Below are 15878 nucleotides of genomic sequence, written 5' to 3' on the forward strand. Positions count from 1 at the left end.
CACACCACAGCCAAAATTATCATTTTTAATGAAAGTCAGACACCCCAGCTTAAAATCTTTCAATAGCTTCCCATTGCCCTTAGAATAAAATTCAAATTCTTTATCTAGCACAGTGCCTGGCACATAGAAAGTACCCAATAAAGACTTGCAGGATGAAAAAATGCATGTCTGTACTTAAGACTTGCCTGAGACAGTTACTGACACTGACCTATGAACTATATCTCATGCAATCAAGACATGACTGTTCCTATGATAGCTAAAAATTATAGAATATTAGAATTTCAAGTTCTTTAGGTACTGTGATGATTAATTTTATGTCCTGACCAGGCTACAAAGTGCCTAGACATTTGGTCAAACATTATTCTGGGTGTTTCTGTCAGGGTGTTTTTGGAGAAATAAACATACAAATTGGTGGGCTTTGAGTAAAGCAGATCACTCTCCATAGTATGTCGGGGGGGGGGGGGGACGGGGGGGGGGGCGGGCGGGGAATCTCATCCAATCAGTTGCAGGCCTGCATAAAACAAAAAAGATTGAACTTCCCCCAGGCAGCAGAGAATTCTCCAGCAGACTGCCTTTGAACTTCTGCAACATCAGCTCTTCCTGGTTCTACAGCAGACAGCCTTCAGACTCAAACTGGAGCATTGGCTCCCCTGGGTCTCCAGCCTGCCAGCCTTCTCAGCCTCTATAATTGCATGAGCCAACTCTTTATAATAAATCTACACACACACTCACATTTTATGGGTTCTGTTTCTCTGGAGAACACTGGCTAATACAGACACCAATCTGTCAAATTACGTCTCATTTTATAGGTAAGGACACCAAGACCAATGGAAGTTAAATCATTTATCCAACATTAAGGTTTTAATGACAGAGCTTGACCAGAAGCCAAATCTCTTGATTCTTAGGTGTTCGTTTTAAAAACTATAGCATGGTTCCCCATCTGATTTGTATTTAGCTCTAGATAGGGTGAATATTAAAGTCATTGTCCTTTGTTTCTCTCTTCTTATCTAATCACGCAATTGAAATACGTTACCGAAGAAGGAGATTATTAATACTGGGGTAAGTTATCTTCGATAGACTTTATGGGATCCTTCTGAAGATAACTTTTACTTTCCTTTGCAGTTTGCTTTATGTCCAGAACACCACTGCTTTAATCCTATGCATGTCTATGTGAGATAAGTAAACTACAGAAAAAATTGAGTTCTAGAAATTTCAGATAATTTACATTATCATACAATGAGTCAGTGTCAGAAAAACAACTAAGAAACACAGTTTTGTTACTTCTGAGCCAACATACTTTTTCCTTAAAATAAAATAAAAATTTTAAACAACTACCTAGTTTTGCTACCCTAGCAAGAAGATGAAAGAGCAATCTTGATTTGTTCTAGGAATGCTAGTAGTTGTTTATAGACTTAATGTTTACAGGATAGGATGAGAAACAAATCCATTAGCTAATGGTTAGGAACAACATTACTTTGGGTACAAAGGAAAAGATACATGTATAAACTTAAACCTAAGAATCTAAACAATATACTAAACTAGCTGCTTTAAAAGACTTAAGCAATCCCAGAGTAGTTCAACAAGAATGACCCAAATAAAGTCAATAAAACCAATGGCACTTGATTATGAAAGTGATATGTGTAGAGCATCAAAAGAAAGAGGAATAAGAAATGAGAAAAATTTAAATAAGTTGATCATCGGTAATGACTACAGTAAAATGGTATTATTACATCCAATAAATTCCCTTGGTGCCAAATTTAAATAGCAATTAAGTTTTAAAAAGCAACAGGAAATGATATTAGAAACCAAAGAAGAAATTATGGTGAATTAGAAGGAAAAAATAGAGTCATATCGTTATGGCACCACTCAGTGTTCCTAGATATTTTGAGTCATAGTTTCTCAGTAGCATAAAACCAAGAATACAGATAAACTGAAGAAGTCACATCTGAAATATGCTACAGAAATTAACGTGCAGCCACTGACAAAGAAATATAAACTCCCTAAAAGAATACATCCAGTAATACCATGGAAGAATTAAAAATTTGAAGGCTTAAAAGTAAACTGTTTAAAGAATATAGGAAAAAAAAATACTGAATGACCAAATGATAATAATACAAGTTAAAATTCAACCTTAATTGTGAAATTTTTATATAGTTTAGAACACATTGTTGAAACATCTTTCAGATTCCTCATTCGAGTAAAAAGAAGGAATCTAATTATTATTGTGATAAAATGTGTAAAAATAATACAAAACAGATTGCAGAATTTGGGAAAATTTGAAAAGCTGTGAGCTATTTTGAAAAGCTTTGAGCTATTTTCTTCCTTTTATTACTGATTTTAAGAGATGGCAGCATATCATTCATATTCCTTTAAAATAATTCTCCAGTTTACAGGGCAAATATCAAAACCTCAGAAATAAATCCATTATTACAGAGAGTTTGAGTCCAGTGAACCTACAAAGCAAGGATCTACCTATTCTTCAACAGTGGTAAAACATGTTGGGGAAAATCTGGGCAAGACAAAGTAAAACAGTTCTTAACTGAAGGACTTTTTCAGATCTCTTGCATGCTAAAGTCTAAAGTGAATTACCAAGAGGCGGGTATACAGTATACAGCACTTCCCAGAATTACTGGGACCACAGAAGTTTTTTTTCATGGAGCGTGGAATAAGACTAGTAATTGATGAAACACACTTTGGGAAATAGTGATCTACCCAAATATTTTGTATCTAGACAGAATATTATCACTGTAGGTGCTATTACACAAACAAATGATATAGCATTGTGATTAAAATAATGCTTGCCACATATTACTCAGTGATGGATTTAAAGCATGGCTTCTCAAATGTTTCTTGTATATTTACAACTGTTATGAAATAAATCACTTGGAACTATGTTATGTTACCAATTATGATGAAAAAAAGGAGAACGTCAAAGGAACTTGCTTAGCAAAAGGAAATAATCTGTATCTCACAATTACTTAAAACAAACTGGGATGCAAACATTTTCTGTAGATTAAGGCTCTGATCACATTTCAACCAATAAATCTTTCTGCAAAGTTTGTGCATGTTTGTTCCTGTTTATAGTACATCCTTGTTTAATCTTTCTACAAAGGCTTTCTTGTCTCACACAATGTTTCCTTAAACATATAAAAACTGTTTGACTCTTTCTATAAACTGACATGAATAAAATTCTTGCCAATGTTCTGAGAATTATGATAGAGAAGGGATTTATAATAATAATTACCTACCGAAAACTCACAACATTACTTAATATTTGGAACTTTTTACATTCTCAAAAGACTCCCGCTGATGTCCTCAACTCTGTTTTCAAAAAAACTGGTTTTAAATCTTCATTCCCGTCTCCATCCTATGACTATTTTTGATAACGCACACACTTTTAAAGGCTATATGTGAGTCCGTTAAGTCCATGATGTACTATGAAGGTAATGACAATTCTAAAATTAAAATCCTAAAAATGTATAACAATATAAGACTGTGGGAATGCTGACAAGGAAGGCCAGCAAGGCATGAGGCATTCTTCAATCTACCTAAGGATTGAGATCTGACAGTAAAGGCGATTCTCTTTTAGAGGTATCAACTACATTAGAAAGAGGGTGGAAGACCCAATCTGATTTTGAATCTATTTGTGTATTAATGTGGCCACTTGGATAATTCATTTAACTCATTTTTCCCTTTCTTAAAGTGATCTATCAATTTCTAAAAGAAAATGCTGATATCATAATTATGATGGCCATTAGAAATGTCTAGTGATTCCTGAAGAGACTTGGGACTCTGGAGTCAGAAAGCAGGAATTCATATCCCAGCCCCAATGATGACTTGTGATGTAATATTAGGCAATTTGCTTATTGTTTCTGTGCTTACATTTTCATCTATAAATCAGGATGTGGTCCCTACCTCACAGGATTGCTGTAAGAATTAAATGAGTTAGTACATATATTAGGATAATACTTGGTACATGATCAACTCTCAATAAATGTTAGGTATTTATTCAGCTGAGTTTTGGAAGCTATCTTTAGTTAAGAACATAAAACTGGGGTGAAGAGCAGTGGATTAAGTAAAGAGCGTCCTGTCTCTCTCATTAGTGAATGATGTGAACTTAATCAATTTAATTTCTCTAGCATGTCAGTCAGGATCATGGCAGGAAATAGAAGGCATTCTGAAGTAACAACAAATGGCAAGACACTCAAGGACCATCAACAGCAGGAAGCCACTACTAACTTCAGGCTTGAAAAGGCCAAGGAAGGAATAGAGCTACCAGAGCCTGGTGAGGGCTAGAGTCAAGGTGGATGAGCCACTTCACAGGGGCTGAAGTCCTCAGGGATAAGCACTGCCAGAATGCTGTGCTAAAACAAAGACGGTGAGCTGGGGAAAGGCAGACATACTCAGGCCTGTGTCTCTCTCTCTTCCCGTCCTGTTGGTGCTCCCCATTAGCCAAACCCAAGAGGAAGCCAGAAGGCAAAGGGGCATGGGTGTTGCTGTCCACAGGCATCAGCCCCTAGAGCATAGGGCAGGACAACAGGAAAGAGAAAAAGTGGGAAGGGAGCAAAGACTCACACGACGTAACAGTCTCAGTCGAATCACACCTGACACAAGGGGTGACTACCTAATTGCCAAGACCCTTTCACCTCTCACATCTGAACATTCCAGTATTCTGAGTGATTTTTAGATCTGCCTAATCATTATTCTATGCTCTTTCTAGCCTATAAAGGTTCTACAATTAAGCAATTCTAATTAGCAATTAAATATGAATGTACATACTTGCTGAAATTAAATAGAAGCCTCTCAAAAACCAGAACAGGTCCAGTGCTGCTCAGAATAGTGAGTGGTTGACCAGCAAAAAGGCAAAAGATGGCTCCAGAGACAGCAGTGCCTAGGAAACTCTCCAACACGCCCTAAAATAAACAAAATATAGATGTTAAATGAAACACGTCTTTTTTCTTCTCATTTGTGATGTCACTAGGCAAACAAAGCCACGTGAATATACTATTAGGAGGGTCTTAACATATAAAGAATGAAGAACAAAGGCTCTTACCAATATGCATATTGCCACCATTTATTTCACCTTACATACAATTTAGTCATTGTTCCCTACTCCAAGGGTCGACCTGCTCTAAAGCACTGTAATTACTATGACGGCTAGTGTGTAGAAGGCAAAAGGTGGCTCTGATCCTTCCTAAAATACTAACTGAAGCTTCTACACAAAAAAAATCAAATGGTTAGAAATGACTTGGTATCGTTGGTGGCATTTTCCTCTTTGTGGTTCCCTTCAGTGTTTTAGCCTGATTTCACCTTGCACATAGTAGGCACTTATAAGTAGCTATCTTCTATGCACAAAAGCTACCTTTTTTTCCCTAGAGAAACACCTTTGAAGTAGAGAGGTGCACAAAGGGGACCAAAAAAGTGATCTGTCCTCCATTCTGCAATTTCTAAAACACCAATTTCAAAAGACATTCTCATTACATTTTCAGTGTCCAATGTAAACTTATATAAAAGCCTCAATTAACTATTTCTAGAGAAAATATATGTGCTGGAACATAAACAGGTAGTCTTTTATGGCCACATTTCCTTTTAGTTACATCTCTGGAAATCAACCCATTATTTTCCTTTAGCATAATAAAAACAAAGGATGTCAACAAGGATCATCAATGATGTCAATGAGGATCATTGACTTACAAAACTGTCCTAACTTTCCTAATCACATCACTCAGGACCAATGCTTTCAAGGATGACAAACTAGCCTGTTTCCTATATTTTTCATTATTTCAAACTTTAGTTATCAGTTTAGTTAGTAGTTAGGTTGGTGCAAAAGTAATCGTGGTTTTTGCCATTAAAGTAATTAATAGCAAAAACCACACGATTACTTTTGTACCAACCTATAGACAAGCACATGTGTATTTGTAGGAAGGTTCTTTGTAGACATAAAATAATATTTTATGAAGACATGATTTTTAAACATAAAAAGATGACAGAAACCCTTTATTCTATACATGAAGCTATAAATCTGAACACTAAAATTTGCAAAATAAAACATTTTCAAATGATTAAAGAAATTCTATAGCTTTAAAGGACACAATAATATATTCAGCGGTAGACAAAACAGTGGAGCAAAATCATGTGATCTCTTGGTATAGGAAGAGTTCTCTCTTCAATTAAACAATAAATTACGTGTTCTTAGAAGTATGATTTATGCCACATAAAATAAGCCTTTTAATTGAAACCACCCCCTGACTGGAGCAGAGTGGATTTCTGGGGAATCTGCAGTGCCCCTCAGTCGTTTCCTGTGACCCTCAACCCCCAAGTTAACCTATCCATCTGTCAACCTCACTAGGCCACCTCTTACCACTGTCCCAAAAGTTCTCCAGCAACTTCTCATTCACTTATCATTTTTAAAGAAAATACAATATACATAAAATGATTATGAAGAAATTGATTTTCAAATCAACTTACAAAACTTAAACACAGTAAGTTCCACTCAAAAGCTTAGGAGATCATTGTTACAATAATTACTCAAAATATTTCGTACACTACTTCAGAGACAGCAACATTCTCCGTAGACTGACACTAGCAGTACCACATGCTTCTCTTTTAAGGATAGAATTCAATTCAGAAGACAAATGAAAATCCTTTAGAGCAGCACTAGACAATAATGGAGTTGGGATGACGGTGGATAGAAAACAAGAGGTGACAATTAAGTAGTAAGACTGGTTTCTCTCATGGCAAATACACACACTCTGAAAAAATCCAGAACAAGTCCAGTTCATGCAGAAGTCTACGTTTGAAGCCTGGCAGGAAGGTCTCATAAGGACTTCCATTTACATGGATGTAGGTCCAGCACACGGTTGAAGGGTGCCGACTCATTATTTATAGCCATTCCGCAGAGAGACTATCTTGCTCATTCTTCCTCACAGGGACAGAAACCAGAATAACAAGGAAGGGCAGCAGAACCAAGATGTATTTATGCAGAGAAGACAGAAAAGGTTCTCCTAGACCAATAAATAGCATTTACCTTGATTTCTTAAACATTTAGACATTGAGATTCAGGGGAGTTAAGTGATATGAACAAATTCACATTCAATGTGACATAAGTCTTTGGGTCTTTAGTGTATGTACTTGCCTAACCAGACTTCACCCCTCGTAAGGATAAAAGGTGTACCATAGGCTGGGGTTTCAACCCTTGTGCAAAGACAGTGGGCTTTCTACATCTTTATAATTTATCTTTCTTTTTTTACAACTTACACCAGTGTGTGCATAGATGAAAGGCAGAAACTTGAATGCTTCCTGTGGCAGGACAAGCTATGCTCTGGGTGCATGTGATAGGCAGATACACTACAACACTGCTATGGGATCAAGACAGCACTGACTGAATGTAAGGGAGAATATAAAGGGGAAAGGAGCAATTCAAAAGGAGAGATTTTTGCATTCTCTACTTGATTTGACATAGCTACTAATCTTGGGGAGGATAAGAACAGGGTTTTCTGTCATCATCCATGTTTCTCTTTCTCTCATCATGCTATCCACCATCTCTACATGTGGTCTGTAGGCACTCAGCAAATGCTAAAGGAACCAAGAAGCAAGGCCCAAATCATACTCCAGGTTCCACCTATCAAAGGTCAACCGGCGTTGTTGCTCATTCAGTAAAGATAACAACCAATTTCTTCCAGAAAACCACTTTAATTTATGGAAACCATACAACTGTTAAAAGGCAGATTATTTTTATTTCAGTACTTGATCCTTTGGTAAGTACTACAGTTTCCATTCTGTTGCTGACAATCTTGAAACAGAGACAGGTGATTTATTATACACACTGCACTGGAAACTTGCTTAAATTTAGAGATGTTTCCAGTATTTCTGAGAAAAGAACTATTTGACATTTTCCTCTTCACAAGACAGAAATTTAAAAAATAGTATCAATGAATAACTCTAGTTTAATTGTAACTAAAGTTTAAAGCAATTTATAAGGTGAACTATCAGAAATCTCTTTGCTGATTTATTATATTCAGTGTTCGCTGATACAAAAAGGTAAACAATGTGTGGATATGTGTATTTTTAAAAGCCATAACTCATAAAGGCATTTCTACACCTGATTTCTCAGAGGAACAAATTTCCTAGCAATTTATGAGGCTGCAGACAGCTGCGCTCTGAGGTGTGGAGCAATAGCATGCCACAAAGTGCTCTAGTCCATTTTGGTTGGGCTTTCATTCTATTCCACTTCTGATCATGTGACACCACTGTAGAAGAGTAGAAAGAGCAAACAACTGGCAGTCAGAAATCTAGAGTCAAGGCTCTGTTCTGCCAAAGAGAGCTGATGGTCAGAAATGTCACTTCACCTCAGTCAATTTCAGTATTTTCATGGAGAGGAAAAATTGAGATACTAGGGTAGAGCACTGGACTCTGGAGTCAGACAATCCCAGATCGACATCTATACCATATTATTTCCTAGACCAATGACTTTAAGCAAGTTATTTAACTTACCTATGCTTCCTGGCGTTAGTATGCATGTTAGATAGATAATGTATGTAAGGTGCTTAGCATAGTCTCTGATTGATAAAAACCTGTTTGATACATGGCAACAATATGTGTACTGTACTTATTTAAATATTAGATGACGGCTGGGCGTGGTGGCTCATGCCTGTAATCCCAGCACTCTGGGAGGCTGAGGTGGACAGATCAATCTACCTGAGGTCAGGAGTTCGAGACCAGCCTGGCCAATATGGAGAAACTCTGTCTCTACTAAAAACACAAAAATTAGCCAGGCATGGTGGTGCATGTCTGTAGTCCCAGCTACTCAGGAGGCTGAGGCAGGAGAATTGCTTGAACCCAGGAGGCAGAGGTTGCAGTGAGCTGAAATCACGCTACTGTACTCCAGCCTGGGTGACAGTCTCAAAATAAATAAATAAATAAAAATGAGGAGGTTGGACTAGATAGTCTCTAAGGTCTCTTCCAGGTGGCTCAGCACAAAGAGCTTGTCTTGGAGTCAGGGACATCTGAATTTAAATCTCAGTTCTACCAGTGACCAACTGCGTAAACTTTCTAAATCCTACTTCTCTTCTGTAAAATCAATAGCTACTTCACAGGATAATTATTTGGATAAAATGAAAGAATAATATGTAAAGAGCTAAGAACAGAGCCTCGTATAAAGCAGAGATACAATCTAATGTTGATTTCTTTTCCTTCGTTGCTTTTCATCACCTTCTTTTCAGCCTCTCTCTATTATTTCTTTTTCCTTTAAGAGACGAAGGAGATAAAAGAAATGATGTGAAAAGATAAAATTAGTCTTCAGAAAAAACAGGTAAAGAAAGCCTCTTTAGGTTTACAGTATTTCCCAGAGCAAATTTTAAATCAACAGAAGTCTTAGGTGGCAACACTATGGCCATTGAGAGCCATTTCTTTACATTCCTTTGCGTCACACACAAGTCAAAGATAATAAGCAAAATAGCTTGTTTTACTTTACAGCAGTGAAGTCAAAATCGATATCCAAAAACATTTGTGAATATTTTTCAGCTTGTATTAGGGTACAAAATTAAACCAAGGATGGCCCGTGTTTTTTAAAAGTCAAGAAATTAGGACAAGTCCCAGAATAGTAAAACATATTTTTTACTAAAAGAAATTAGACCATAGGAGCAAGATTCTAAGAAAAATTAAAAGCCAACCACAATTTGTAATACCAGCATTTTATGTCTTTGAGCAACTTGGGACAAGGGCTGCCAAGGCGACCATTACCTGTCATGGCTAATGCAAAGCAAGCACATTCAAGATGATAAAACATTAAATAGTAAAAATCTATGCTGTCAACTTTGACTTTGTTGCAATTTGGTTTCTTCATATAACACTAAAAAGTGACTTTTGTTGTTTTATGTCCTTTTTATTAAGGACTTTATTATTTGGATTAATAATTATAACCCTGTTTAGGGAGGCTGAGTGACAAAAACAGAAGGGGAAAAAAGGTTAAGGAGAAAAGTGGCAGAACAGCCTACGAAAACAAAAAAAATTTCTCTTTTTTTTGACAATTTTCCACCCACTAAAGTATGGAAAATAAAGGTGGCATCAAATGATAAAGCATTTACCAATATTACTGTAGTGTTTCAGGCTTTAGAAATTTTTTTATTTATAACAGTAAAAAGAAATGCCAGTCCTTGTGGTGGTGTTCATAAGAAACTCTGCAGCATATTCAATAATAAATTATAAAATTAAATTCTTCTAGATAAGCCTTTGAAGCTAAAGTTTAGTCAAGAATTATGAGATAGCCCAAAGCCACTGGAAATAAGTAGTCAGAGAGGAATTACCTATCTGAGTTTTGATGTCAGGTCACCAGCATAAGCCAAACCACATGATCAAAAATAAGTGGAGAAATGATTCAAGTATCTAAAGCAGATTTGGGTCACATGGGAGTCATCTCAGAAGATTTTTTAATAAAAAAATACTGATTCTTTATTTCCACCCTAAACAATTAAATCAGAACCAATGAAGATAATGCCCAGGGATTCAGTATTTTTTTAAGTTCCCCAAGTGATTCCCATGTGCCCCAAATGTGAGATGTACCTCCCCTTCTCCTTCAGAAGAGCAGTAACAATTGGTCACACAGAACATTCATCTACATTGGGGAAGGAGACTGGATATACAACCCTCATTTTTTACTTCTCCTGTGTAGCTACAGCCAATAAATCAGTGATTTCTGTCTTGATAGATCACAGCTGCCAAATCCTTATTGCCATCCACTCTGCCTAAACTACTTTGTCATCATAAGCAGGATTTCTGTTTACAATGCCAGCAGGAAATGAAAAAAAGGCAAGACTTGAAAGATGAATTATCTCCCTGCTTGAAGAAAAGTACAAGCCAAAAATCTTACCAAGAGTTCCAAGTCTAATAGACTGGATGAGCAAGACATGGAGGGCTTTCTAATATTTTTTTTGTTTGTTTGAAGAGCTGTGAATATATATCTAGATCATCGGAAACATTAGGCCCCTATAACCTTACACAAAAACCAATTCCAGATGGATAAAAAATTTCAATGAAAACAGAAAAGAACTAAAATATGTGGGTAAATATTTCTTTAATCTTGGGGTAGGGAAAACCTTTCTAAATATATGATGAAAAGAAGAAACTATGAAAAAACTGACAATTTTAGCTACATAAAAATTAAGATCTATACAGGAAAAGAAATCATAAATAAGGTTAAAAGACATGGCAGCTCTAGCCGGGCGCGGTGGCTCAAGCCTGTAATCCCACTTTGGGAGGCCGAGACGGGCGGATCACGAGGTCAGGAGATCGAGACCATCCTGGCTAACATGGTGAAACCCCGTCTCTACTAAAAATACAAAAAAACTAGCCGGGCGAGGTGGCGGGCTCCTGTAGTCCCAGCTCCTCGGGAGGCTGAGGCAGGAGAATGGCATAAACCCGGGAGGCGGAGCTTGCAGTGAGCTGAGATCCGGCCACTGCACTCCAGCCTGGGCAACAGAGCGAGACTCCGTCTCAAAAAAAAAAAAGACATGGCAGCTCTAAGAAAAATACAGTTTGTAATATTTCTCACAAGCAAAGAGAAAATATCCTTATTATACAAAGAGTTCTCATAAGGCAATGAAAAAAACCCTAAATGCCCCAAAAGGAAAATATACCAATGATACAAGTATAAAGAGTATAGACAATCAATAAAAATGCGAAAGGAGATTCACCCTCACTAAGTAATCAAAGAAATTAGAATTAAATAAAAATGAACCATTATTTTTCAACCCACAGAACGACAAAAATGAAAATATGGGACAAAATTCTGTTTTCACAAGGGTATAAGAAAGTGGACATCCTTGTCTGTTATTGGTAGATGTATGAACTAGTATAGCTTTCTGTAGTGTATTTGAAACAAATATCAAAAAATAAAATGAGCATATCTTGCAATCATTCTGCTAGAAATTTGCCCTAGGAAGGTAATCTCAAATAATAAACATGTAGTTAATCACCTACATTTTTTGTTTATAAAAAAATGGGAAAAACTAAAAGTCCACTAAGAGGGGCTCTGTTATAGTAAATTATAGCCCATGCATCATGTGTATAAATATATGTAGTCATTAAAAATGATATTAAATATTCATACTGAAGTGGAAAGACATCCATGAAATACTAAAATTGTGTAACAGCATGTATAAGATTTTATTTACATAAAATCCTATATATCAATCTATCTGTATACACATGAACTTTAAGATATATGGGAAAATGCTCATGACAATGTTAATAATGATTAATTTATTTATATAAAGTCCTATATATCAATCTATCTGCATATACATGAATTTTAAGATTTATGGGAAAATGTTCATAACAATGTTAATAATGATTAATTCTGGTTGATGGGTGTAAGGGCAAAAATTACCTTCTACATAATTTTTTGGGATTTTTGGAATTTGCTACAATATATAATTATATCTTATTCTCAAAACAGTTGCAAGCCAAACAGAAAATAAAAATTAGAATTTAGCATCAGTTGAGACTCCCCACATCCCTGCCTAAATTACTATCATTTTCTGATCACCAAGAAAATAGGGTGGCAAAGGTCTTTCAAATAAAAAACCCACCAAATATACATTACTTAACCTCAATCAAACAGGATTTAATTTACAACTTGCCCATGAAACAAAGCACATTATTTGAAGTTCCTTTAAAGAAGGAATAGCTAATCAATTTTAGAGGCAACCAGGTAATGCAGAATCCTTATTTTGTCACTAAATAGGTCTATTTGTTTTTACCTACCAAAATTGTGTCATTCCAACAGACTATCTCTACCTAACTTTGAAACTGGAATATGTTGATAGTGTAGATTAACATCACCTTATATTTTCACTTCAAGGAGGAAATGCATTTTGGTGCCAAAGTACAACACTCAGCTAAATTGAAATTCTTGTACAATTCTCAATATAGTAAAGCAATTACCAATTTGCTTTAATCTTGCTGTTATAAATTACACATAATAGGCTTTGTAAAGATTCGTCTATCTTATCAAGAAACATCATACGTGAATAAGAAATGATATAGTTCCAACTTAAGCAGGTTGATTAAATATTCTCAGCACAGCTTTATGTTAAAATAAAGTCTCAAATTTGGAGATGCCAACTATAAACGTTCCTTATTATGAGACAAGTTCCCTTAAAATGTGCTCTGTTAAGCTCCATAAATATCACAAAATTCACAGAATCTAAAAATCTTACTGTATTCTTTTGCTAAAAGGTTTGTGAAAATAGGATTATATTTACTCCTGGAAAAAAGTTAAAATTACTTTCTTCACTCAGTCTTCACTCTAGACTGTGCTTATTCATTCACAATCAACGATATAGTTTTAAATTAAAATACGTTCTGTATTTCATAATACTAAAAGGAACAATTTTTTAAATAAGACTTGTCACAAGGTATCAAAAATTATTCCTTATATAAGTATCTTGCCCATAGACTAAGTAATCCATAAATATTTGTTGATTTAATTTGCATTAAGGTTCCATTCAGACAGTACTTTGAATGAAAAACCAATGGTAGTAATACATTCTACTGAAATATATTTATACGCTGACATTTAACAATGTAATTAGAAGTAGCTAAATAAATTGAGCAGTATACTTGTTTGGCAACCAAGAATATAAATGAATTGGCCCATCCATATGAATGGGTTCCACATCAGTGGATTCAACCAACTCCAGATCAAAAATAGTCAGGAAAAACAAAAAATAAAACATAACAATATAACAATAAATGCTAATACAAAATCTAAAATATAGTATAACATATTTCATAGTATTTGCATTGTATTAGGCATTATAAGTAACCTAGAGATAATTTAAAGTATATGGATGTGCAAAGGTACTACACAAATAGTACCCCATTTTGTAAAAGAGATTTGCACATCGATGAATTTTGGTATCCACGGGAAGAAAGGGAGTCCTGGAAACAATCCTCTGCTGATAGTGAGGAATGACTGTAACAATGCAGTGAGTTGGCACGCATGGTTACAGAGAGTTTAGTTGTGAAGGGGACATGTTTTTTAGGATGGTAAGGCTGAAAAGTCTTTGTTTACCTGGCAAGGACACCAGAGCATTACTGTGGGACTTACTATAAGAAAAGGAAAATAAGAGTGTTGCACAATTCTCGGACTTCGGAAAGCTTATGTTCGAGTCCTCCATTGCTGAACTATAAAAAAGGGAAACAGTCACAAGTCAGGGTTGCATCTGAGATGAATGTAAGATCAACTCTTGGCTGAGTGGTTCAGTTATTCAAAGAAGCCCCAGCTAAAGTTTACTGCTGACATTTAACAAGAAATTTGTGAATACCCATTCTGTAAGTCCCAGAGTTCTCTCAGAGCAGCCTAACGGGCAAAATGTATACGCCAAACTAGTGAATTTATGCAATCATCTATGTCAGCATTATAATTGTATGATTGTACTTAGAGTCACTGTAGCCTCAACTCTTCTATTTTGAACATAATTTCATGGGAAATAATCTACATAGCTCCCAAAATAATCTGCTTCTAATTATATATGCGTATATATATGCTCTAAGATAAATGCTTCAAGCAGGCAAGACCTTCTGAACAGAAGTTGGCAGAAGAGTTTGCTTAGACAACAGCCATGCAGTGACTCATCTGTGTTTTCACAACACGTTTCTACCCAGCACCCATGTCTATTTGTAGCCTGACAATAAAGGCCCTATGTGAACCATCTCTGAGCTGTCTGCCTTTAAAAGCAAGGACACTGTTCTCATTTAACTCATTTGAGCTGCCTGTGCTTTTGAGAATAACCCACTGCCACATTTATGAAGGCATGTGACATAACTGTAGATTATTTCAGGCTCTGCCAATGCTTTTCTGCTTAGTCTTGGTCTACTATTTAGAAAAGCAAGTGAAGCCAGAGGACTTCATCCCCTAAATAAGCCCACTACACCCCACTACTTGGGTGTAACTGAAAAAGACTGTTTTCATCAACACCCTACACTATAACTGGGATTCAATATTGGAATTCCTGTCTATTTTGCTCATCTATCTTTATCTCCAGGACTTAAAACAGTGTCAAACACATAGTAGACACTCCATAAATATTTGCAATGAATCAACTTCTGCCATAGACTTGTAAAATGACCTGGGCCTTAGCACCAAATCCATAAAATATTTTCTTATCCTGGTCCCAGGTCAAGAAGACTTCTCCTGCCAGAAAATCAAAAATTTTGTGTGGTAAAGTACACATCCTTTCAATCAAGAGATTATCTTCCACATATGAAATCACCTTACTCCCTAGTCCTTAAAATAGATAAAACTATTAATATTTGTTAAGTTTCCATTCAACAAATTTAAATTAATAGCCATTAATTTTCTATCCCTCTTTTTCAGTGTTTTTGCCACTTACTGTGACTTCTAGATGTATCAAATTGTAGTCTAGGAGAAAGACATTACCAATATGTTTCTTAAAGGAAAAAAGTTTCAGAAGAGAGTGAAAAATATGTTCTTCGGTATTTTCAAACAATCCACCCACAGTTTCAGTGAAATTATCAATGGAGGTTACAAAATCTATTAATAAAATAATCAAATTACATCTGGAAAACTTCCCCACACATTTGAAAGTCAACTCCTAGGAGTCACATCCAGCAAATGGTTATTTTAGTGGACTACTTAACATCCTGAAGCACTGAAAGTATTTACGTTTCTCCTGAAATCTTTAGAACACAGAAAATAGCTAATTCCACCAGCAAGGCCTTTCCCAGGTCATACATCACAGAGGAGAAAAATACCGATTAACTATGTATGTTACATAATAGAGTCCTCTACTTTCCCAAAACTTACTCATATAGAAGTTCATTCATCTAGGAGGTATCAAAACAGATCTGAACAG

General features: G+C 35.8%; 1 protein-coding gene across 3 annotated transcripts in view; it reads right to left on the reverse strand.

The window, feature by feature from the left end:
- SLC4A4 (solute carrier family 4 member 4) overlaps positions 1 to 15878 on the reverse strand; it is a 396122-nt gene that overhangs the window by 110956 nt on the left and 269288 nt on the right. For all 3 annotated transcript variants that reach the window (XM_023190242.2, XM_023190244.3, XM_023190245.1), the window contains exon 13: positions 4780 to 4913. In XM_023190242.2, the coding sequence (XP_023046010.1) occupies positions 4780 to 4913 (134 nt within the window). The remainder of the gene's footprint in view (positions 1 to 4779; positions 4914 to 15878) is intronic.

This window comes from Piliocolobus tephrosceles, chromosome 3, assembly GCF_002776525.5.
Source record: "Piliocolobus tephrosceles isolate RC106 chromosome 3, ASM277652v3, whole genome shotgun sequence".
NCBI lineage: Eukaryota > Metazoa > Chordata > Mammalia > Primates > Cercopithecidae > Piliocolobus > Piliocolobus tephrosceles.